This window comes from Peromyscus leucopus, chromosome 7 (assembly GCF_004664715.2).
Source record: "Peromyscus leucopus breed LL Stock chromosome 7, UCI_PerLeu_2.1, whole genome shotgun sequence".
Lineage (NCBI taxonomy): Eukaryota > Metazoa > Chordata > Mammalia > Rodentia > Cricetidae > Peromyscus > Peromyscus leucopus.
The window spans coordinates 44,675,747-44,698,702 of record NC_051069.1 but is presented as its reverse complement, the minus strand read 5'-3'; the positions used below and the strand labels follow the sequence as shown (position 1 = coordinate 44,698,702).

The following is a 22,956-nucleotide window of genomic DNA, read 5'->3' as shown; positions in this document are numbered from 1 at the left end:
TCACGTGGCTTCTCATGTTTTTCCACACCACCCCTCTCACAGACCCAGCCCGTGTCCTCAACATGCCCCCTGTAATTTATGTGCCCGTGGGAATCCATGGCTATATCCGTTGTCCTGTGGATGCAGAGCCACCTGCTACTGTGGTGAAGTGGAATAAGGATGGCCGGCCACTGCAGGTAGAGAAGGTATGAGTGAGATGCAGTGTTGGGACTCAGGACGAGGAGCATCCTTCTGACAGTAAAGATGCTGCCTCTGGGCTCTGGTTCTCTGCCAGCCCCACTCCTAAAAAGCCTAGACAAACAAAAAGCCATGATCGGGCAGGAGTTTGGCTGTGTTCCAGGCCCACAGGGGATGCCAGTGCCAGCCTGTACTCGGTCTAGCCCAGCTCAGACCCTGCCTGGAAGTGGCTGGGGTGCAGTGCCTGTGTCCTGACCCTGGCTCCCTGCTCTCTTATCTGTGTCTGGCAGAACTTGGGTTGGACCTTGATGGACGATGGCTCTATTCGCATTGAGGAGGCCACAGAGGAGGCTCTTGGCACTTACACGTGTGTGCCTTACAACACTTTGGGGACCATGGGCCAGTCTGCCCCCGCACGGCTTGTCCTGAAGGTGCGTCTGGACAGGACTGTGCATGCTCCCCTCTGCCCACCTCCCCTCCCCCCCCCCCGGTGGTGGGCAGTCTTCCTATGGCCAACCTTTCACACCTGTCTCTGTGCGTCCATTAGGACCCCCCGTATTTCACGGTGCTACCAGGCTGGGAGTACAGGCAGGAGGCCGGCCGGGAGCTGCTCATCCCCTGTGCAGCGGCAGGGGACCCCTTCCCTGTCATCACCTGGAGGAAGGTACCTGGGCTTTGGAGCTCTTGCGCCGTGGGGGAGGCAGGGAGGATGCAGTGGTGGTTCTGTTTGGACCTGTGGGGACAGGATAGATGTTTGGGGGGTGGAGTGGGGAGGCCACGTGAGTGGACAGTGGTGGCGTGTTGGCAACGGACTCAGGGATCGCTGAGACTCCTGAGTTGTGAGCCCAGCATCCCTTAACCTGAATCCCCGCTCCCATCCTCTTCCCTGCTCCTTGTTTGGCTAAGGTAGGGAAGCCCAGCAGAAGCAAGCACAACGCCCTGCCCAGCGGGAGTCTCCAGTTCCGTGCCCTGAGTAAGGAGGACCACGGGGAGTGGGAATGTGTTGCCACCAACGTGGTCACAAGCATCACTGCCAGCACCCACCTCACTGTCGTCGGTACGTGCTTGCTCGGGCCAGCTGGGGGGACTTTTCTCACTCTGCAGGTGGCTTTCCTAAGTTAGGCTAAGGCTACACCCTGAAACCCTTGACCTCAGGGGACTCCGGCAGCGGGGCTCAGCGTCCATGTTGGTCCCGTCTTGGGGAGGACAGGTACGTGGAGACGGGAGTAGGAAGAGTGAGACTCAGATGTGGCACCTTGGCCAGGCAGACACTGAGCTGCCTGAGGGTAGGGCTGGTGTCCATAGCCTGGGGCATGAGGAAGCGACTAGTACTCCTTGTTCCGATGACTCAGGACCTATCAGCCGGAGTGTAGTGTAGCCTGTCTCTTTGGGGCTTGACAGCCACAGTTGTACCCTAAGCCAACCCAGTATTTTCTTGCCAGTTTAGGCTGTGGATAAAGTGGTCGGCATCTTGTCGTTCACAGCCTAGCAGGGGAGCTCCTGCTCAGAGTCACATCCTTCATCCGCAGTAGGTGCTGGCCTTAGGCCTGGCTCACTGTTTTCTGCTGTGTGCAATGTGGCTGTCTCTTGGAGCTAGAGATTTGGGGGATGTGACTTTTGGTTTTTCCTAGGATGTCAAGGGAATGTTTTTCTTAGCTCACAAGATGCATGGGAATTTGGTCAGGATGAGGGAGGGTTCTGTTTTTCCTCTGGCCTGTGTTCTTGCTGGTGATGCCTATGTAGCGGGTGGGCTTTATCCCCCCTGACTCCAGCAGAGCCAGGGTGGGCTTGGGATCCTGCCCTCGCTGCTGTCGCCGCCACCGCTTCCTATGACGCATCTTGGTACTACATGCTCTGTCCTGTCTCCTACAAGAAGGTGATGGGGACCTAGCATATAGGCTCGGCTTCTTTTGGTCTGAGCTGTCTTCCTTGGTCTCCAGGCACCAGTCCTCACGCCCCAGGCAGTGTCCGGGTCCAGGTCTCCATGACAACTGCCAATGTGTCCTGGGAGCCAGGCTATGATGGAGGCTACGAGCAGACATTCTCAGTTTGGTACGGACCTCTGTGAGTCAGTCCCGCATGCTTTGCTCTCTGCTTCTCCCTCCTTTGCCCCACTTAGGGCATCCAGTCTGCCCCATCCCACCCCATCCCATCCCATCCTGGGGTGGGTGGTGGGCCCAAGGAGGCTAGGATCTGTACTTGCCAGGTCTGCAGACAACAAAGTGGGCCAGGCAGTGGTTGAGTTCTCAAGGATGCTAGGGATGTCTCTAAGGGACTCCGTGCATCCTTGCATCACCACCCTGGAGGTTAGAATGTTGATTTGGGCTTAAATCGTCCCCCCTCTGCTCTCTCTTTGGCATCTCTCAGTGCCCCCTCACTTTATGTCTTACCACAGTCTTTCTCTAGGTTCCTGACCTTGATGGTGTTATAAAATAGCATGTGAAGGGTAGGGTCTGGTTTTTATTCTGTTCCTTGCCCAGAGGTCCTAGGTACCCGTTAGGAGAACAGGTGCTCCAATGCCTGCCCTTGCCTCCACTGTCTGTATTCTCTCCCTAGGACTTCGTGCATGTCATTTTCATGTCTGTTATTAACCAGATCAGGGACTTAAGATCCTTGCCCAAACCTCGGGGTGGATAGGTCTCACAAACGCCTGGACCAGGATGAGGACCCAAGGCCTGGGATGGCGTGAAGAGAAGCTGAGGGGCACTCCCTCCCTTCCCAGGTCCCCAGGGCCTCTTGTTCCTAACATTCCCATCCTGAGCTGGGAACTACAGCCTCCAGCTTCACGGACAACCTCCTCAAGCGGGGAAGACGACCCACTTACTTCCTTCTCCTTCAGCCTGAATCTGGGGAGGAGGAAGAAGCAGATGTAAACTCAGGGAGAGCCTTCAACAGCATGAGGCTGAGGGGGGCTTCTGTTTCCCCAGCAGTTCTCAGCCTGATTGCATACCTTGGGAGTTTTGAGAGCCCCGTGGATGAACTGTACCTGCATTGTCTGTGTCCCTCGGAGCTGGGGAAGGGTGGCATCTGGTATGGCAGAGCTGTCTGCCGGGATGGACAGACATTTGGGCAGAGAAGGGCTCCCTGGTTGCCTGTGGTGCTGCTCTATACTGCTGCCCATCTGTATCTCTTTTATCACACTCTGTTCACTTGCTTTGGTTGGGAAGGTCAGTTGCCAAGGTAGAGGAGGTTTTCCCTTCTTTCTGACAGGCCCTGGCTCATTGTACTGATATGGTACATTGGCTCATTGGCTCCTGCTGTCCCTCCCCCACCTTTTCATCCATGCTTTCTTTTTGCCTCAGCTCACATTATTGGGCATACCTGGTAGCCATAGTGAGTCTTAAAACCTAGAGAGGAACCTGTGGATATCACTTACCCAGGACAATGTCTCCCCCCTGTGGTGTCATCTGGGACTGCATCTGTAGCAAGTGGCTTCCTTGCCTATCGGGAGTTGAGGAGCAGGGCAGCTTTAGAGAGGAAAGCCTCACCCCTAGTCTCTTTACTCTCCATCACTGTAGCTTTCCCCTTGATTGAGATTTCTAGCCTTCAAGGCCTTAGGAGTCCTGGTCCTGCTACGAAGCAAACGCCGATCATTTTTTGTTACATGCCTTGGATATCCTCAGATGACCCAAGTTGGACTGGATTGAACTCAGCATCCTGGATGACTTTGGGCCACACTTTTGTCTCTCCCTGGTAGGGTAGACGGTCAAGTTTGTCTAGGTCCCTTTTCTAGCCACGTCATTGCCTAGCTGCTCATTCTCAAATCCAGTGTCCCTATTCTATCAAGCAGAACCCATTTATAAAGCAGCGCTTGGAGTGGGATTCTCTCACAGTGCAATTGGTACTCTGACCAGTGTCTTCAGCATGACTTATACCCGAGGACCTCTTTTCACTGGGGAGGTACCACAGTGGGGTGTGCCCTGGTGCCATGAAAGTTGGCATAGCCAGAGCCAGGCAGGTAACCCCACCTTGGTTATCCCTCTTCCTGCCCTTGAACCTGGGAATGCTTGACCTTTCACTGCCTTTTCCTTGGGGACCCTGTGTGCATGCTCTTCTCTCCAGTGTGACCCACCCCACCCCTTCTCCCCCATCCTCTCTCTCTCTCTCTTGGCCAGGATGAAGCGGGCTCAGTTTGGGCCCCACGACTGGCTGTCCTTGTCAGTACCACCGGGGCCCAGCTGGTTGCTGGTAGACAGCCTGGAGCCTGAGACTGCATACCAGTTCAGTGTCTTGGCCCAGAACAGGCTGGGAACCAGCGCCTTCAGTGAGGTGGTCACTGTGAACACTTTAGGTGAGGCCCTGGGCTGGGTGTATTGGGGCTAATTCTTAGCAGATCTGGGCTAGACAAAGATGGTCACAGAACTAACGTTAGGGCTGAGTGTGCCAGTACCTTAGTAAGTGTTCTCTGTAATGGTTTCTTTTGATTTCCCAGTAAGGACTTGACATTCTGAAGGGTTTGCCTGGTCCCATATCATGGCATTTTGGCTATTTTCCTGTTGAACCCTCAGACGGAACAGAGGGGTTCAATGATATGTATACATGTTTGGCCATTCTACAAGGGAACAGGAGTCCTTCTGCATTATCTGACTGCAGTGGTGTGTCTTCTGGGGTTCCAAGAACAGGCCTTGGCAAGCAGACTCTTTTCACATGGACTAGAGGTCTTGACTCCAGCTCCCTTTCTGCCCCGTGGATGGCAGGTGTAAAATGCTCACCCCAAACTCTGAAGTTCCTCTGCTGAGCCTCATTTTTAGTTTGTTTTTGAATAGGGTCTCACTGTGTAGCCCTACCTGGCCTGGAACTCACTTTGTACCAAGCTGGCCTTGAACTCACAGAGATCTGCCTGTCTTTGCCTCCCAAGTGTTGGGATTAAAAGTGTACACCACCAAGCCTGTCCTGGGCCCCGTTTTGAGCTCAAAGGCTCCAAATGGAATCAAAAGTATGACTCATGTGTCGTGAGAAGAACTTACCAGTTCCTGGGATGGGAACAGAAGATACAATCATGTACCTCTTAATAGTGGGGGAAGCATCCGCGAAAATCACAGCTGAGAAACCTGTCATTAAGCAGCGAGGTCGTTGTGTAGATGGTACGGCACCCGAGGAAACAATGCCACCAAGAAAGACAGGGAACTTTAGATCAGTGGAGCTGAGGCAGGGAGAACAGCGTGGGCTGTTTTCATTGGAAACCTTTTCTGTTATTGGAATACACGCTAGCCATGAGAAACAGAGCATAGTGAAACCATATCCTGGAGCATGGCTGGGAGCTACTCTTGTCACATGTTCTGCACTGCACACAGCTGCATGCCATGTTACCCTCAGTGCCAGAGATTCATACCAATGTACCTCACACGTGTGAGGAACCTGTTGTTCTCTGTTACACTGGTACTCTCCTACTAGCTGATAGGAATTTTTCAGCTCCGTGATTTCATGGGGCCGCCATCAGGGATGGTGCTGATGTCGATGTTATGTGGCACATGGCTGTGCTCGGCACTAGACTTTTCTCTCTTCTCTATGGTGCCCGCTGCTTCTTCCCTTTTGAGGAGGTTTTTGGTCGTCTTGCAGTTGCCCTGTCCTGAAAAGAGTCACAGAGCTCTGGGTCAGCAGCCCTGACTTACTTTCCTAGAAGCAGGAGGGCTACTGTAGGTGACACCCTCTCATCTATCTCTCTGAGACAAATTCGTCCTTCGGCGGGCTCTGCCTCCCACACTGGGTTGGGGCTTTGTGGCCCTCATCTCTCTTCTTCCTCTTCCTGCGACAGCATTCCCTGTTACAACTCCAGAACCTCTGGTGCTGGTGACCCCACCAAGGTGCCTCACAGCCAACCGGACCCAGCAGGGTGTGCTCCTGTCCTGGCTCCCACCTGCCAACCACAGCTTCCCCATTGACCGATACATCATGGAGTTCCGAGTCGGGGAACGCTGGGAAATGCTGGACGATGCCATTCCAGGCACCGATGGAGACTTTTTTGCCAAGGATCTGTCACAGGTGGGGACTTTAATTTCCATGCCTCTTTTTTCTTAGTTTCTGGAATGGTCATAACTATTTGTAAAGCCACTGAGCATTGAGTGACCCACCTCCAGAGCATCAGGTCAAGCCCAGCACAGGCCCTTTTTATCTGTGGTCTTAGATTCTCCCTCGTTTGCTACCAAGGGTTGGATTGGTCCCCGGACCAGAGCTATCTTAGTGGCATTGGGGACCAATGCTACACAGATGGTTTTCCTCAAATACAGACACTAACTAGGGTAAAGCGGGGTGAGGCCAGTAGGGATCATCAGACCCCAGACCTCAGTTTCCTGGGTTCCAGCTAGAGTGGACTAAAGAGGCCCTGTAAAGGTTGTCTTCTAGGCTGGCCAAGAGAAGGGCTCTTCTTTTAATAATTCAGAGTCCTGGGAGAAAACACATTCCCTCTTTATTTTGGTGGACATCTTTTAAGCAGGAACATCTTTTTCTTGAGAGAGAAAGCAACTTGCTTCATAGATAGAAGAGATCTCACATATCCTACCATTTCCCCTTTCCTAGATGCTCTCTATGGCTGCTGGAATTGATTGATGATGCTGTTTGAGAGATCATTGTGTATCTTTCTCTGCAGTCTTTCAGTGGACTCATGGGCATAGCTTGAAGTCCATAGCTTGAATGGTGGGAATATGTACACTGTAATGTTGGCCAATGCAAGCAGTCACCATTGAACACTTCTTGGGACCAGTGCTCTGGGCAGCCTGTTCTATGGAAGTCAGGCACAGGGTCAGTGACTGTGGTCCTAAGCCCTGCAGCTGACTGGGTATTGTCCCTGGATTGTAGGATACATGGTATGAGTTCCGGGTTTTGGCTGTCATGCAGGATCTGATCAGCGAACCCAGCAACATCGCCGGTGTCTCCAGCACAGGTACTTTGGGTCCCCCAGTTGTCTAACAACAGCCAGGACATAAGCCTTAGAGCCACATGAGTGTCCTTTTGTGGAACAGCTCATCAGGGAGGACAGGCTGGGTTAGAGACTGAAGCAGGAGTCAAGTTGAAACCTCGTGAGTCCTAGCATTTATGAAGTCCATCCGACCCGTGATTCCTGACACACTGTTTTATCCCACCATGGAGCTGGGCTTCTGATACCTTCCGCAGGATCGCCAGGGAGGGAAACCCATTGCATCTTGTCAGTGGGTGCTGCCTGCTCTACACTGTCGCTTGGCTCTCGAGCACTGCTGTGTACTGGGGCGGGCCCCCTGAATTAGAGGGAAGATCCCGCAGGTCAACAAGTGTTTGTTGGATGCCTATTATAGGCTTCCTTATAATTATGTGGGTTTTATTTGGAAAATTGTTGTTTGGTGTTGTTTTCCCTTCCTTGCTTCCTCTCCCTAGAGTTGTGTGTGTGTGTGTGTGTGTGTGTGTGTGTGTGTGTGTGTGTTTCCTCAGACTAAATAAAGCCAACTCCCTAGCATTTTCTCCATTTATCTTTTTTTTTTTTCTTGGCACCGATCCCATTTCCACATGTCTTCTCTGCATTCCACAGTTCCCGAAACACAGCAGAGACCCTCCCCAGGGAAGTGGTGCCCTTGGTGCGGGAGAGGCTCTGGCTTAGTAAGCCAGCCCAGGCACTACTTCCTTGGGAGCAGCGTGTTCTGAGACCTTTGGGGCCAGGGGGCAGGCGAGGGTCTTGGCCAGAGAGCTCTAGTAGGGAGCCTCTCAGAGTTATGACAGCATTGGCAAGGGCAGATGGGAGGAGAGACGTGGAGCCAAGGGCACTGTGGGGAAGAGGAGAGTGTGATTTTTTTCTCTCTCTCCCATATTAGGCACCCTGGGGTGCTGTGTAAACTCAAGTTATCTCCCATAGGCAGCAAAACTTAGCTGCTTCTGTTCTGGCTTCCCTCCAGGATAGAGACGCAGAGAGATGGAAGAACCTAGAAAAATAGCTTCCAGCCAGAGCCAATGTAGAGGACTTGAGTGTTTTGCGCGCTCAGTTCTGTGAACTGTTCTTACTCAGTAGCCTTGTGGCTGACCCCCAAAAGTTAAGGAAGCATGCCCATCTGGGTGAACGAGGCTGCAGCAACAACAGCATTCCCTGTAGTTAATGCCCCTATTTTTCAAGATGATGGTCCATCAGTGTGACATGGATACTTTCTGTCCGTTATCATTGTTGATGTGGAAGTAAACTCTGGCCAGCCATATCACAATGTTTTGGACTTCCCTTTGGCATTCTTTGAGAGTGGTACTTACTGATCTCACAGCCTGTGTGTCCAGGGCAGTGGTTTGGGGTCTGGTCCCGGCTCTGTCACTAGCTGGCCTGTGAATCCTGCATAAAGCTTGTTCTTTAACTGTGAGAGGGAGAACTGAGTCCATCTCCTCCTCTCTACAGCTCCAGTCTGCTTCTGGAGCCTGAATGATCAAGATACACTAGTCCTTGCTGTAGGAAGCTGCCAGCCTGTCCTATCAGGAGTTAGAAGATGGATGGGCCTATGTTCTGTCGTAACAGTTCCTCTCCCCGATTTAGAGTTGTATCCCCAAGGTATCTTCATTCTACAGATGGCATGGGAGAAGGCAGGAAATCCTGACTGGAAATCGGAACAACTGTGCTCCTGCTAGGGTACCAATAGCAGAGTGAGCCAGTCACTCAAGCTTTGCCAGTCGGTGTCTTCGCTTAGAGAAGGGGAGTCTGTGTAGCTCACAGGGTTACTCCGGGAGCCCCAATAGCATGCATGGTAGTACTTTGCTGCACTCACAGTGATAGACAGCTACAGAGGATGATTCGGGATTATCCTCATGAGGGAAGACGCCCGGATCGTTTCTTCTTTGTAAGCTACAAGGAAGTTGCTTGACTGTCATAGACTGTCCCTTTCTAACTCTCTTCACACTGCACACCACCCTCATTACACCCCTTTGGAGGCTCACGTTAGAACCGGTGTGGAGGTCAGGCCCCAGCCTTGTCTGCCTTAGGGAAAAGTCCCTAGGGATCAAGCGTCAGAGTAGGGTGGGAAAACTCGGGCAGGCATGAGACCCATGAGTGCTCCTGGCCTTCCTTGCAGACATCTTCCCACAGCCGGACCTGACCGACGATGGGCTGGCCCGGCCAGTGTTGGCTGGGATAGTGGCCACCATCTGCTTCCTGGCGGCTGCCATCCTCTTCAGCACGCTGGCCGCCTGCTTTGTCAACAAGCAGCGCAAGCGCAAACTCAAGCGGAAGAAAGGTAGGTGTTTGTCCTTCTGCCCGTGTCCGGGCCTGGCTGAGGTCGGACGTTCTCTAGAGGGAGGCAGGCAAACCACCTGTAGTGGCTTCTCCTCTGGAAAAAGGGGCACGGGAGCTTGCAGGCAGAGCTGACGGAGGGGTTGCAGTTTTAAAATATTTTTGTTCATTTCTGGAAAATTCCATATACCTATTATCTCCTCCCCACACACACACCTACCTCCAACTCCCTCCAGGACCCACCAACCAGCTCCATCCCCACTTCATGTCCTCTTTTATTATTATTATTATTATTATTATTATTATTATTATTATTTTGACAGAGAGCCCAGGCTGACTTCAAACTCGAGATTCTCTTGCCTCGGCCTCCCAAGTACTTAGATTATAGGCATGTGCCTCCACGCTCAGTGGGACTTGATTTGGAAGGGGGAAGAGGAGAGCAAGGGTATTGGAGAGAAGAGGATGGGCCAGGGCTACAGGGAGAGAGGGCCTCTGAGCTGGGCATAGAGCTACCAGGCAAGGAAAGGCTTTCCCTCTGTGACTATACATCGGGCCTCTCTGTGGATCCTGGGGGAGCGGGTACCAGTTTTGGTTTTTGTTTTGTGGGCTCAGCTCTCTTCCTTTTGTTTTCTTTCCAGATCCTCCGCTGTCCATCACTCACTGTAGGAAGAGTCTTGAATCTCCGTGAGTATCTCTGCCTGTTGGGGGTCTACTGTAGGTAGACGGGGGAGGCTGGACATAGGTAGGTAAACTATGAGTTACAGTTGGCCCCATTTCCCTAAGATGTTTCGTGTTTGTGGATTGGCATGTCATGTTTAAGTTGTCCACGTGGATTGAGGGAGTGTAGTCTAGATGATCCAAGCTGGTAACTTATTTGTTTAGCCTTTCAGTGTTTCCGTCCTTTGCCTGCCTAGAGTCGGTGTTAATATTAGCTTGCATTTCTTGAACAACTAGGGGACGAAACTGGAGTCGTTCCTAGGCAGGGTGTACCAAATTTAGGGGCTGGCCAGAAGAAAAGTGGCAGTGTGGGTGTTCATTCCAAAAATGGATGATACGTGTCTAGACAATTGAGAGAGCTGGCCAGAGTTTCTGACCAAAATATCCCGCCCATCCACGCCTGTTCCCTTTAGAGTCAGTGTTAATGAAAAGAAGCCGCAGGCTGTGTACAGCACCCCTTATCGCCTTCTGTGCCTTTTTTTCACTTACAGCTTGTCCTCTGGCAAGGTGAGTCCTGAGAGCATCCGCACACTCCGTGCCCCATCTGAATCCTCTGACGACCAGGGCCAGCCCGCAGCCAAGAGGATGCTGAGCCCCACGAGGGAGAAAGAGCTGTCCTTGTACAAAAAGACCAAGAGGGCAATCAGCAGCAGAAAGTATAGTGTGGCCAAGGCTGAGGCCGAGGCTGAGGCCACCACGCCCATTGAGCTGATCAGCAGAGGCCCCGATGGCCGCTTTGTCATGGGCCCCTCTGAGATGGAGCCCTCGGTGAAGGGCCGGCGGATCGAGGGCTTTCCCTTCGCCGAGGAGACGGACATGTACCCTGAGTTCCGGCAGTCGGATGAGGAGAATGAAGACACACTGGTGCCCACATCTGTGGCTGCTCTGAAGCCCCAACTGACCCCTATGTCTTCCAGCCAGGAATCTTACCTGCCACCACCAGCATACAGCCCTCGGTTCCAGCCTCGTGGGCTTGAGGGCCCCAGTGGACTGGGAGGACGACTTCAGGCTACTGGCCAAGCGAGGCCGCCTGCCCCTCGGCCCTTCCACCACGGCCAGTATTATGGGTACCTGAGCAGCAGCAGCCCTGGGGAGGTGGAGCCTCCACCCTTCTATATGCCAGAAGTGGGCAGCCCCTTGAGCTCAGTCATGTCTTCCCCACCCCTGCACACCGAGGGGCCTTTCGGCCACCCCACCATCCCCGAGGAAAATGGAGAGAATGCTTCCAACAGCACTTTGCCCTTGACTCAGACACCTACAGGAGGGCGCTCTCCTGAGCCCTGGGGCCGGCCAGAATTTCCCTTTGGGGGACTGGAGACCCCAGCCATGATGTTCCCCCATCAGCTGCACCCCTGTGATGTGTCTGAGAGTTTGCAGCCCAAGGCCTGCCTGCCCCGAGGACTGCCCCCAACCCCGCTCCAGGTGCCTGCAGCCTATCCAGGCATGCTATCCCTGGAGGCGCCAAAGGGCTGGGTAGGCAAGTCACCCGGCAGGGGCCCCATTCCGGCGCCCCCTGCGACCAAGTGGCAGGACAGACCTATGCAACCTCTGGTCAGCCAAGGGCAGCTAAGACATACCAGCCAAGGTATGGGGATACCGGTGTTGCCTTACCCCGAGCCAACCGAGCCCGGGGGGCACGGTGGCCCCAGCACATTTGGCCTGGACACCCGGTGGTATGAGCCCCAGCCCCGGCCCCGGCCCAGCCCCCGGCAGGCCCGGCGAGCCGAGCCCAGTTTACATCAAGTGGTGCTACAGCCCTCCCGGCTCTCACCTCTGACCCAAAGCCCCCTCAGTTCCCGTACTGGCTCCCCTGAGCTCGCTGCTCGTGCCCGACCTCGACCAGGCCTACTGCAGCAGGCTGAGATGTCAGAGATCACCCTACAGCCGCCAGCCGCGTCAGCTTCTCTCGCAAGTCCACGCCGTCCACTGGATCTCCTTCACAGAGCAGCCGCAGTGGGAGCCCCAGCTACAGGTCCACCATGGGCTTCACTACTCTGGCCACAGGCTACCCTTCTCCTCCACCGGGCCCTGCCCCTCCTGCACCAGGGGACAACTTGGATGTGTTTGGACAGACGCCTTCCCCTCGCAGAATGGGGGAGGAGCCACTCCGGCCAGAGCCCCCAACAACCTTACCTAGTTCAGGGTGAGTGTAAACCACTGTCTCTGGCCTACTTCAGGCCAAGCTCCCCAGGCCTTACTCTGTCCCCTACCTCCCCAACATCCCAACAACAGACTTTGTTTGGGACACACTGCGCCAGCCCTGGGAGAGGAGCTCTGGCCACACATTGGCAGTGTCTTCGCTTGGGACTGATGGGCTCACCTGCTGGTACCCTGCCAGGAGCTTCATGAGTGGCCTCACCCAGCCCAGAGTTTGGTGAAGGCTCTCGGTGTATCAGGAATGTGGGGGAGGGAAAGGGAACAGGATAGCAGGCAGTGATGTCTGTGAATGCTGCCCTTGAGGTGGAGGTGGACCACATCCCTGCGATCTTGGTGTTGGGTAGTGGTGGTTCTCTGCAGTTGCCTACAGATCTCATGTCTGAGTCTTCTCTTCACTCTGCACCAAACAGGGCCGCTGCTCAGGGGCCCCTTAGCATGCCCAGTAAAGTGCTGAACTCCAGGTCATCCATAGTCTCTCCAGGAAGGTACCCCTGGAGGCTGAAAGCAAGCTCAGACCTGTGTGTGTGTGTGTGGGGGGGAGAGTCATATCCCCACCCACCTGTGTGCCTCACAGGAAGCTACAGAGGGACAGACAGACAGACAAGCTCCCGAGATCTGCCCATCTGAGAGAGCACACTCTGTACTGTAGCAGCTGGTATTCCAGGTACCAGTCGGCCTGGACGCCTGTCTGTACCTCTTCATCTGTCCACCTGCCCTCCTCCCTTCCTCCTGGCCTTTGTTCCTTTTCAAGTCAGTCTGTCTTCCTCTTTTCCTTCTCCGTTGCCTTGAGGTTGACCCGATTTGCTCTGAAGAGCCTGCCATGCCTCTGCTGTGCCCACCCTACCCCTCTTCCTTTGCCTTTACCCTCATCCTTTCTCCCCTCTCTTTCTTGCTCTTTCTCTTGGGTTCAATACTTCCGTCTCTCTTCTTGATGTAGAGAAGGCTGTCCTGCTGGTGGGGGGATGGGAGGTAGCTGGAAGAGGAGGGAGCCCAGCCCTCCCCCTCCCACCATTCTGGTCGCTGGAAACTGCAAGCTTACCTCGGCGCCAAGGTGGGCGCTCCTGGTGGGCAGGCTGTGTGGGGATCGGAGAGGCTAGCTAGGGTGCCCGCCTCTGTCTGCAGGAGTCGCTGTCGTCATTCCCTGTCTGTGCCTCGTACAGCCCGCTCACACCGTCTCTGTTCCATCATGCCTTTGGTTCTCTGGCTCTCTCTTCTCCCTCACCCATTCTCCGGCCTCGCCTGTGGGTCTCTGCTCGCTGTGCCCCCTTCCTCCCCTCTGGGTGTGCGTGGGTGGTTCACCTGGCCGGTGTTGGTAACTGCTTTGTTTCTGATTATCTCAGCTATCTGGGCAGTGTTGTCGAGACAAGCCTCTCCTCAGCTCAATAGGTAAGGGAGCTCATCGGCGGGGCGGGGCGGGGCGGGCAGGTGGATGGGGCTTCAGCAGGGCCATTGCTTCTGTAAGAGGGGATCCAGAAACACATCCCCTCATTGCCCTACCTGGGCAGCTGCTGCTCCTGGGTTCCCATGGCTTCTGGGTTCCCCACATCGCACTGCTCTGCTGCTCCAGCTGTCCAGCCGGCCATGCCGGGGCACTGCCTAGCTGTAGCTTTTGACTTCCAAGCCTACACCCACCTTTCCAGAACGGGACGCAGGCTGTTCTCACTCAGACCCTTGCCATCGTGCTGCCAACACCCACATAGACCCCTCACGGCAGCTGCAGGACCCTGCATGAACCCCAAAGGACCTGGAATTTCCACGATCAGCTTTGCATCTCTACCCTTGGGGACCTGTTTGGGTCCATCAAGGGATCCAGGGTCCTCTCATCCTCTCTACCCCACTGCTCAGTTTCCCCAGCAGACTCAGGGATAGCGTCCTCCTGCCAATCCCTCCCCCTAAACTCGGAGCTTTCCCTGGGATTCCCCCCCCCTCCTTCCTGGGGCTCTTAATGATAGAGATCCCTCTTCCACATCCATCTGGGTCCTCAGGGTCAGGTGGCTTCCAGGTCTTCGGAAGCGGGGAAGTGTAACCACTCCTATGCTCCTTGCATATTGCAACCCTTTCGCGGTTGTGGCCGGACTGAAATGTGACCTCGTCCTTAGAGCCACATTGCTTTCAGGGCCCCTGTAGTGGCTCTGCTGGCCTCCTTGGGTCCTGTTCTTGGGAAAAGGCCTGGGGAGAACTCATGCCAGGAAAAAGGGAGTTGAGCTGGCAAAAAGCTGAAAACGCAAGTGATCAGCACGGTGCCCTCCCCTGCTGCGGCTGGCTCCTCTAGCATCCTTCCAGGTGGAATCCAAAAGAAGGGGCTCCCAGTGAAGGAGACAGGTATCTCTTCAAGATGCTCGGGACACTCAGAGCTCCCTCTCTGTCAAGGCAACCTAAAGAGATGCTTGTTTTTTACCCATGCTCCATTGCCCATGCTGTAGGAATGGCAGACTGCACCAGGCTCCTGGGTGGGAGGGAGGGAGGGAGCTTTTGTCTTGGTGCTTTGGCTTCCAAGTGAGAAGAAGCCGCATGATTCCCTCCTCACACACGCCATGGCGGGCTGCTCTTCACAACTTAGGACTATAAATCTCATTGTGTCATCAGAGAGGCCTCCCATAAAGAGACTGCAGGGACGTTTCTTTATGACCCGCAGCTATAAAACTGTCAGTCAGTATCCCAGAGGCCCTAAATGTCAGCCTGTAGCCACCTCTGTTGGCAGGATCATATAGCGCTTGGGAGCTCACCTGCTTCCAGGGCCTCCTGGATGGATGCTACAGAGTGGGGAGATTGATTAGCTTCCCTGCCCCATGCCTGGCCTCCCCACTATTCCCTGGCAGAGCTCCTTTGTGGCCCCTGAGGTTTGGTAGCCCTACGGCAGCTCTTACCCAGTTCCTGGAAATTAGACAGACTTTTCCTCTCATCTGTGATTTCCAGTCCCATCCCCTCACCCCCCCGCCCTGACCCCCTTCCCCCGACAACTCCACTGACCCTGTCTTCCCCAATGTCTTCATCATGTCAGATCTGAGAGAACCCAGCCACATTATCACTGTGGCAAAACCCAGAATCCAGGGGCAGCAGTGAGGGCCGGTTGCTCCTCTCCCGGGCCTGGCTAGCATCCCTAGCCCAGAAGAATGAAGTCCTGGACATGATCCGAGTTAGGCCTTTGTGGTGCTAGGCAACAGGAACCTCTGCTCATCCTCCTGCTTGCTGAAAGAGTCCCTGGGGCACAGGAGCTGCTGGGCCATGGGGAAGCGGTGGCTCCTCCCTGGAGGCTGTCTTCATGCTGCGCCTTTGCATGTGTCCCCTGGTCTTGCTTGGAGAAGTTGTGATGCTTCTTGTCTGCGTTTGTCCTTGCTTTGTTTCTCTCCCCTCAGTTTCCGTCCTTTCCTCCTGTTCATCCCTGTTGCTGTTCCCCCACCCTGCCCTCTCTATCCTCTTCCCAGCTCCCATCTCAGTATGCGGGTCTATTCTTCCGTGGGTCACTGGGGGCCCAGCCACTTACTCAGTGTCCCTCTGATGCTGCTGAGACTCAGATGTTCCATCTCTGTCGAGTTCCATTTCCCCTTATGACCTACTGTGCCCTCTGTCAGGGACCTGGAAAGCCTAACCTGATCCCCTTTTATTTAGGTGTATTCTAAGAAGGAGTCCCCATTTGGATACAAGTGTTTCCGGAGTCCTGAGGCAGAACACTGGGTCTGCACCCTGACCCCCACCAGAGAGAGATCCCTTTGTGATTGGGCTGGCATGGTGCTGGCTTGAGTGTTGCTGGCTCTCTGTGGGGTACACAGAGAATGCTTTCACCTTTTCCCTGGCTACTATATGTGCTTGAATAGATTTCCCTGCCTCTTGACCCATGATGACAGGAGGCAGCCTCCAAGCTACTTCTTTCTGCCTACTATCTGGGCGAGTCATGGAGAACTGTGTTGCTCTAATTTCCTTTTCTGTTACTATGATAAACACCATAACCAAAAGCAACTTTGGGGAGGAAAGGGTTTATTTGACTTACGGATGCATCATTCAGGGAAGTCAGGTCAAAAGCTCAAGGGAGGAACCTGGAGTCAGGAAGAGAAGCAGAGACCGTGGCGGGACACTGCTTACTGGCTTGCTCCCAGGCTTATGTTCAATGACCTTTCTTATAAAGGCCAGGCCTACCTGCCTAGGAATGGTACCGCCCACAGTGGCTACACCCTCCTGCACGTAGCAATCAAGAAAATGCTCCACATACATGCTGACAGGCCAGTCTAATGGAAGCAGTACTTTAGCTGAGGCTCCCAGGCGTGTCAAGAATTGCTGTCTTATGTGTCTTAATGGCCGGTTCTTAGGGCATTAAAGCAAGGAAATGGCCAGCTGGGTTTTGACTTTCCTGGCCTAAGGTTTTCCTATGTTGTAAATCTGCTACATCTTTTCTTAGTGGTTCTAGGGAGCAGTTTGGTAGGCAGATAAGACTTCTTGGGTTGAATGGGTGGGATGGGAATTTTGCGTCAACTGGCATGAGGGTGGATTTTAAAGTACGTGTTGGCAATTTTTGGTAATCCTGAGCTGCAAGGACCACCACCAGATCGCAGAACCGGGACTTACATGAAATGTGAGACCAGAAAAGCTCATAGGCTTGGAGGCCTTTGTCTGTCAGTAGTATATCAGATCATCTCCTGGGAGAAGGGGACCTGAAGTGTGCAGAATTCCTCTATGTGGAGGAAAGTCAAGACTGGCCAGAAGGAGAAGAGAGCCTTACCTTGGGAGACCAGGGTTGGAGTCTGTCGTAACCACCTCACCGACAGGTCAAGTCAGGTTTATTACAGAGTTACGCGTCCTTCATCCTGATTCCTATCCCAGACACCAACACCAAAAGTTTCAAAGGTCGGGGAGGGTTGCCAGGTAGACTTGGTATTGACATGAGACACAGTTATCTTTCCTAAAACCGGGAGGCAGGTTGATAACCAGAGGACTCTCGGTGCTGTTCTTAAAGTGTACTGGGAAATGTTTCAAGTCTTTTCTGTATAGCTCACTCAAAACAGATGCATTGTGTCTGTCCTTCTCTTCCCACCTGTCCTGCTAAAGACTTGCTTTTATTTTTGCCTGGCATTACGCAAGTATATCCTGGTGCCTCCAGGAGACATTGTCTGCTGTGTTGCCGTGTCTGCGTCCTGAGCCAGGAGCTCACACAGGTGGGCAGCAGGTATCTTGGAAGGTCTGGAGCTTGGCTGCTTCTCAAGTGAAAATTGGTTTCTTTTCTCCAAGTGCCATTGTTGTTTGGGAGTTTGTGCCTGAAGATGAAACTTTAGCAGTTTGCCCTGTCCCTGGTCTGTCTTATTCTGTCACACTGAAGCAGAGGGTGGCATCGGTCAGTAGACTGCAGAGCAGGCGGGAGGAGGGAAGCTCTGTTATGTCTATTGTAGCCTCTGTACCCACTTTACTGGAAGAAATTTAAAGAGCGGTTTAGCCTAATACTGAAGAGTCTGTCTGATGGATTATATCTGGCTAAGTTGCTCTCTTTTCTAAAGTTGACCTCCTTCATCTAGAATATGGCTAATGTAGTCTTCACCTCTTAAACTAATTACAGACATGGTAAGTGGTAAGCACCCATTATATAATACAGATGATAATAGTAATAATATGTTAATTCTGCTATTGGTATCCCACCCTCTGAAAATTTCTACCTTGAAGAATCATTGGGAATTTTCAGGGGGACTCTGTACCAGCTTCTTGTATAGCCTGTGTCCTGACCCCACCACCAAGGGATCTCTCTGTGGTTGGCTGGGTTGGCACTGGCTTTTGAACTCATGGCTATCTATGGAGCACATGGAAAGTGGTTTCACCTTTTGCTTGGCTATCATGTGTTAGTAGATTGTTTTTCCCATCCTACCGTCCACACAGTAGGGAGACGCAGCTCCCATGCTGCTTCTGCCTATTGGCTAGGGAATAAGGGAGAACTGTGCTGCAACTGTGGGTCATCAAGAATTGTGTCGGGGAGCACTGTTCCTGCCTGTCACCTGTCTCCTCTGACTATGTATCTCACCTCACATGGCCTTTCTGAATACTGGCCAGGATCTGGATTAGAGATGGCAAATGGTGGAGGATTCATGTCTTTGATTTTCCTTTCAGGCAACACAAAGAACATTGTCCAAGCTGAGAAGGGGTAATGCAGGCTTCCTCCAAAATCCCTTCCAGCTGCAGCTTTTGGGGAAGATCTCTGGGTAGAACTGGGTTGGGAGAAGGGAGAGGGATTGGGCACTGGCGTATTGGGTCTTTGAGGGGCCTTGCTTACACTGTGAACTAGATCCCTTTTCCATGGGGTGTGGGTACCTGTGTGATGTATAGTGATGCAGTGGGGGGGGGGGCTGTGGAATGTTAAGGAGTTGCCTCTGACTTGAACTTGAGAGTGTTTCTTGATCCTCAATGCACTAAAAGACTTGGGAACAAATGGCATCCATCAAGGAAGATGGAGGTTCCTTTACTGCCAGTTACTTCCAGAGACCAGAGGCTTACCTACCACAAGTCTGTAAGTTTCTTCTTCCCAGTGCTTGTAGAGGCCTTCCATGTTGGAGAAACGCTGTTTTTTCATCCCTTTCTCTTTGCCGCCCCCTCACTCTCCCCTGCTACCTCAGATAGCTTGCGGACCCTTGATGACTTCTTTGGCTCTCACAGGACTATCAGGGTGTCTTTTTTTTTTTTTTTTTTAAATCAGGATTTGCTAAAACCTCACTGTGATGGACGTGGGGAAGGGAGATGTGGTGCTTGGAGACAAAAGAGTCCCTGCCTTTGCTGGTCTCATTCCAATACCAGTGTTTGTGGGAAGAAAGCATGCCCTGCCCTTCTCTTGCCCTCCTTGTTCCTCAGGCTCCAAGTTGTCTTACTTTGAGAAAAACTGAGATGGATAACGTCTTCTCTATTTTTGTCTTTTATGACTCTTCGGAAAAGCTCTTTCTATAGGCACAGTGTCTCAATACTATTCTCCTTTCTGCTTGCTTTGGTTCTCTTTGTGACCTAGGTTGCACAGGTTCTGGTTAAATGGCTGACTTGATCCATCCCATAACTGGGGTGGAGAAAGAAGGGTCAATATGTAGGAGTCTCCTCTCTCAACAATCTCAACATGTAGGTTGAATCTTAAGACACAGAGCTCGCTGGAGTCTCCTCTCTCAACAATCTCAACGTTTAGGTTGAATCTTAAGACACAGAACTCGCTGGAGACCAGTGACACACAGCGAGGACTTTGTGAGGCCGTAAGATTTGAACACTCGGCCCTGTCATAATCTACATCTACTCTCTTCTATTTTCTTATGAGACTGAGGAAGTCTGAGCCTAGTCTGCGGAGTGTCATGCAGACATGCCTGCTGAAGATGTTGGTGTGCCACAGCAGTTAGCTGTGAGGTTCTAGATGAATCTTGCAGATGGAGGGAGTAGCTCTGTGAAGTTGGGTTCTGCAGAGCCCACACCTCACTGGCTACTTGCTCCTTCCTGTCTCTACAGATGGGAGGCAGCTTGCTGGGACTGGATTTGCTCACCTCCTGCTGCTTTAATCTGCTCTTCACTTTTTACTTAAAGGTCTTGATGATGGTGAGTTCTAGGAAGCGACTCTTCCTCTGGCACTTGCTTTTCCCAGCCTAAGTGATGTATGGTGGGCTTACATTAAAGTCTCTCTCTCCTTTCCTAGGGTCTTCCGATTGCTCCACAGGTTGCTTTCCACCTGAGCTAGGTCCCCTGCTGCTGGAGCTTTCTATCGGGTTTTCTCCTTTCCAGGAGCAGTAGGAAGGCAAGTGTCCGGGAATGATTGTGGACAGCCCGGACTCCATCCCTGGGCTCCATCCTTCAATGGGCAGCCTTTTGGCTTTCTTCCAGCCCTCTTCAAAGGCTCCTTTCTGGGAGCTGACCTGTGCCTCTCTAATTGTTCCTTGCAGAATACTTCCACCTGCATCCGGGAACGCTGCTGTGCCTGAGAGGCTGGAGGCTCTGAGATACCAACGGATAAAGAAGCCCAAAAAGTCATCCAAGGGCTCTTCGAAGTCAAAGAAACGATCCGGTAAATGGTGGGAAGTTCCGCTCCTCTTTCCACCGTGCTTGTCCCATTTGACGAGGATTGTGGGCCCAGGATCCCAACCTTGGGTGTTCTCTAGAAGTGAAGCCAGCTTCTCTTGTTCTTGATTTCCTTTTAAACGTTCGTTTTCAATAATGCACACGTGATTTCCATATAAAAACACAAGAAAGATATGATTGCCTTCCCTTCCCCGTTCATTTCCTCCCCCCTGGGGAGCCATTGCTCTGAGAGTATGTGTGCCTGTAGAGACTTTTCTGTATTCACAGCTTTAGAAAGTGCACCATATTGCTTCAGTGTGTTATTGAGCAACGTAAGTAGTGTCCTAGTCTTTCCCATTCTGCAGCACACCTTGCTGTTATCCCTGTCTCCTTGTACGGTTCTCCGTCACCGTTTCAAGCCCTCTAGTTGAACACAGGGCAGGCGTGATGGAGCTTAGGGTCATGTGGCATGGGCCAGTCTCTGTGTTGACTAACCTTTTCTAAGGAGAGAGAGTGAAATCCCATTGTCTCCTAAAGGGCACTTCCACTGAAATACAGTTGATGTATATCCAGCAGTGATGGGTAGCTTGTGAAATAGTGCAAAAAGAATTGATCATTCATTTAGAAAAGCAGTTGATGTTTATTAGATATTCTCGTTGTATCAATGCTTATAAGAATGTTATGACAGCCTGTCCAGGAAGAATGTTCCGCAGTTTCTTTGCAGATCTTTGATGACTACTGTGGAGTAACTGTCTTAATAAGCCAGGTGTGGGAAAGTATCCCACAGAGGCCAAGAAGTCATCGATGACTTAGCCTTTGAATGTGGCCAGTTTCCTATCAGTTTGTTGATGACAATACAAAGGCAGAAAAAAAGAAAATTATCCTGTCGTCTTGAGACGGAGTCTGGTTAGATAGCTCAGGCTGGCCTGAAACTAGCTGTGTAGCCTAGCCTGGCCCTGAACTTTTGGTCTTCTTGCAACCCTTTGATAGCTAGGATTACAGGTGTGTGCTGCCATGTTCAGCAAAAATGTATTTTCTGGGGCTTGGGTCAGGATTGACTGAAAGCTGAATTTAAACTCATTCAATTTAAACATATACACAACATACATACATACATATATATTCCTTTTGTGTGTGGGCATGCTCGTCATTTAATGATAGTACTACATGCTGAGAAATGAACTGTTAATGATTTGGGTACTGTGTGACCCTCACAGACTATGCCTATATTAAACAGACAGTCACTATGTAATACAGTCTATGGGACTGTCATTGAATATGTGACCCGTTCTCCATTAAAACATTGTTGTGAAGTGCACAACTGTCCATTTCAATAAATAAATGTCACCTAATTATTGTAAAATAGGCCACATCAGCTGCACATGTTCTCTCTTGTGCCTGCTTTGTGTTAATCCCTCTCTGGTGTCTGCCTTTAGCCCAGGTGTCTTCTCTGGACACCTTATATTTCCGGTTGGCCATTGAACCTCTTCTACTTCTCTTCAGTGTGTAAATGCTGCATTGATGCTCAGCTTCTCCCCGGACTTTTTCGCCCTCATGGCTCACATCTGATCCTTTTGGTGAGGTGTGTTGGGTCAACCTTTGCAATGTATCTGCTCTTCTTTGGTTGTTCTCACTGCAAAAATGGAAACTCCAGTCCCTTCCTCTCCTTTTTAGACTGGTGCAGTACCTGGCAGTTGCCCTCCTGCTCCATCTACGTTCTTACAGTATCCTATAGAGGTGACACGCTGAACCTTACCTAGGGAGACAGCCATCACTCATTGATCACTTTGCCTTTGGGGTTGGCTGGTTTCCTATCAGTCTGCGAATGGGAATACTGAAGCAGTGAAAAAGAAAATTATTTTTGTTATTGTTTTGAGACAAGATTTTACTGTACAGTTCAGGCTATCCTGAAACTATGGAGGTCTGGCCTTGAACTTCCAATACTCTGGCTTTCACCCGAGTGAGCTCTAGCTCTCTCTTTTTTTTTTTTTAACATGTGTGTTTATAGACACACTTGTATGCACACACACTCTCACACAAAAATCTTCTAGAAGCTTTTCCTTGCATCAAGTAGAAGTTTTAAACTCTGTTGGCATAACTGCCATCTTTCTCTCTCTAGAGCATACTGTTTGTTCTTCTTCTTCCTCCTCCTCTTCTTCTGCTTCTTTTCCTCTTCCTCTTCCTCCTCTTCCTCCTCCTCCCCCTCCTCTTCTTCTTCTTCTCTTCCTCCTCCTTCTTGTTCTTCCTTGTTCCTCCTCCTCCTTTTCCTTTTTAAAAGGCAGGGTCCCACTATATAGTTCAGCAGCCTCGAACTCCTAATCCTATTGTCTCAGTCTCCCAAGTATGGGGATTATGAGCTTGTACCGCTATACTGGCTTACATCCGCTCTTAACTTCGGGTTTCTGCACTGGCTGTTCTTATGATGGTAGCCATTTTCATTGCTCTCTGGGGAAGACTCCTGGTTCAAGACTCCAGCCAGATATTAACACTTGGGGAAACAGAAGCAGGGCCCTGGCCGCTGGCACATTCCTATTACGTCTTCCCTTGCTATGGTGCTTGCAACACCTAAGGATCCAGTTTCTGTGTCTTTCAAGTCTTAACGGTTTGCCTCTTCCTCCCTACTGCCCTGCTGAAGTAGCATCTAGAAAACAAAACCTTCCTACTGTATCCTCAGAAGGGCCGTGAGGCAGAGGAATGGCCCTGGCTGTGGTAGAGGTGTGCGGGCCTGACTGTCATGATTGAAGTCT

General features: G+C 51.9%; 1 protein-coding gene across 1 annotated transcript in view; it reads left to right on the top strand.

The window, feature by feature from the left end:
- The window catches only part of Igsf9b (immunoglobulin superfamily member 9B), a 57,017-nt gene that overhangs the window by 21,890 nt on the left and 12,171 nt on the right, over positions 1-22,956 (top strand). The window contains 13 exon segments of the mRNA XM_028883051.2: positions 43-185; positions 468-608; positions 725-841; positions 1,084-1,234; positions 2,118-2,229; positions 4,293-4,468; positions 5,933-6,159; positions 6,973-7,057; positions 9,186-9,347; positions 9,982-10,027; positions 10,552-11,951; positions 11,954-12,203; positions 20,095-20,216. Of these exon segments, the coding sequence (XP_028738884.1) occupies positions 43-185; positions 468-608; positions 725-841; positions 1,084-1,234; positions 2,118-2,229; positions 4,293-4,468; positions 5,933-6,159; positions 6,973-7,057; positions 9,186-9,347; positions 9,982-10,027; positions 10,552-11,951; positions 11,954-12,203; positions 20,095-20,216 (3,132 nt within the window).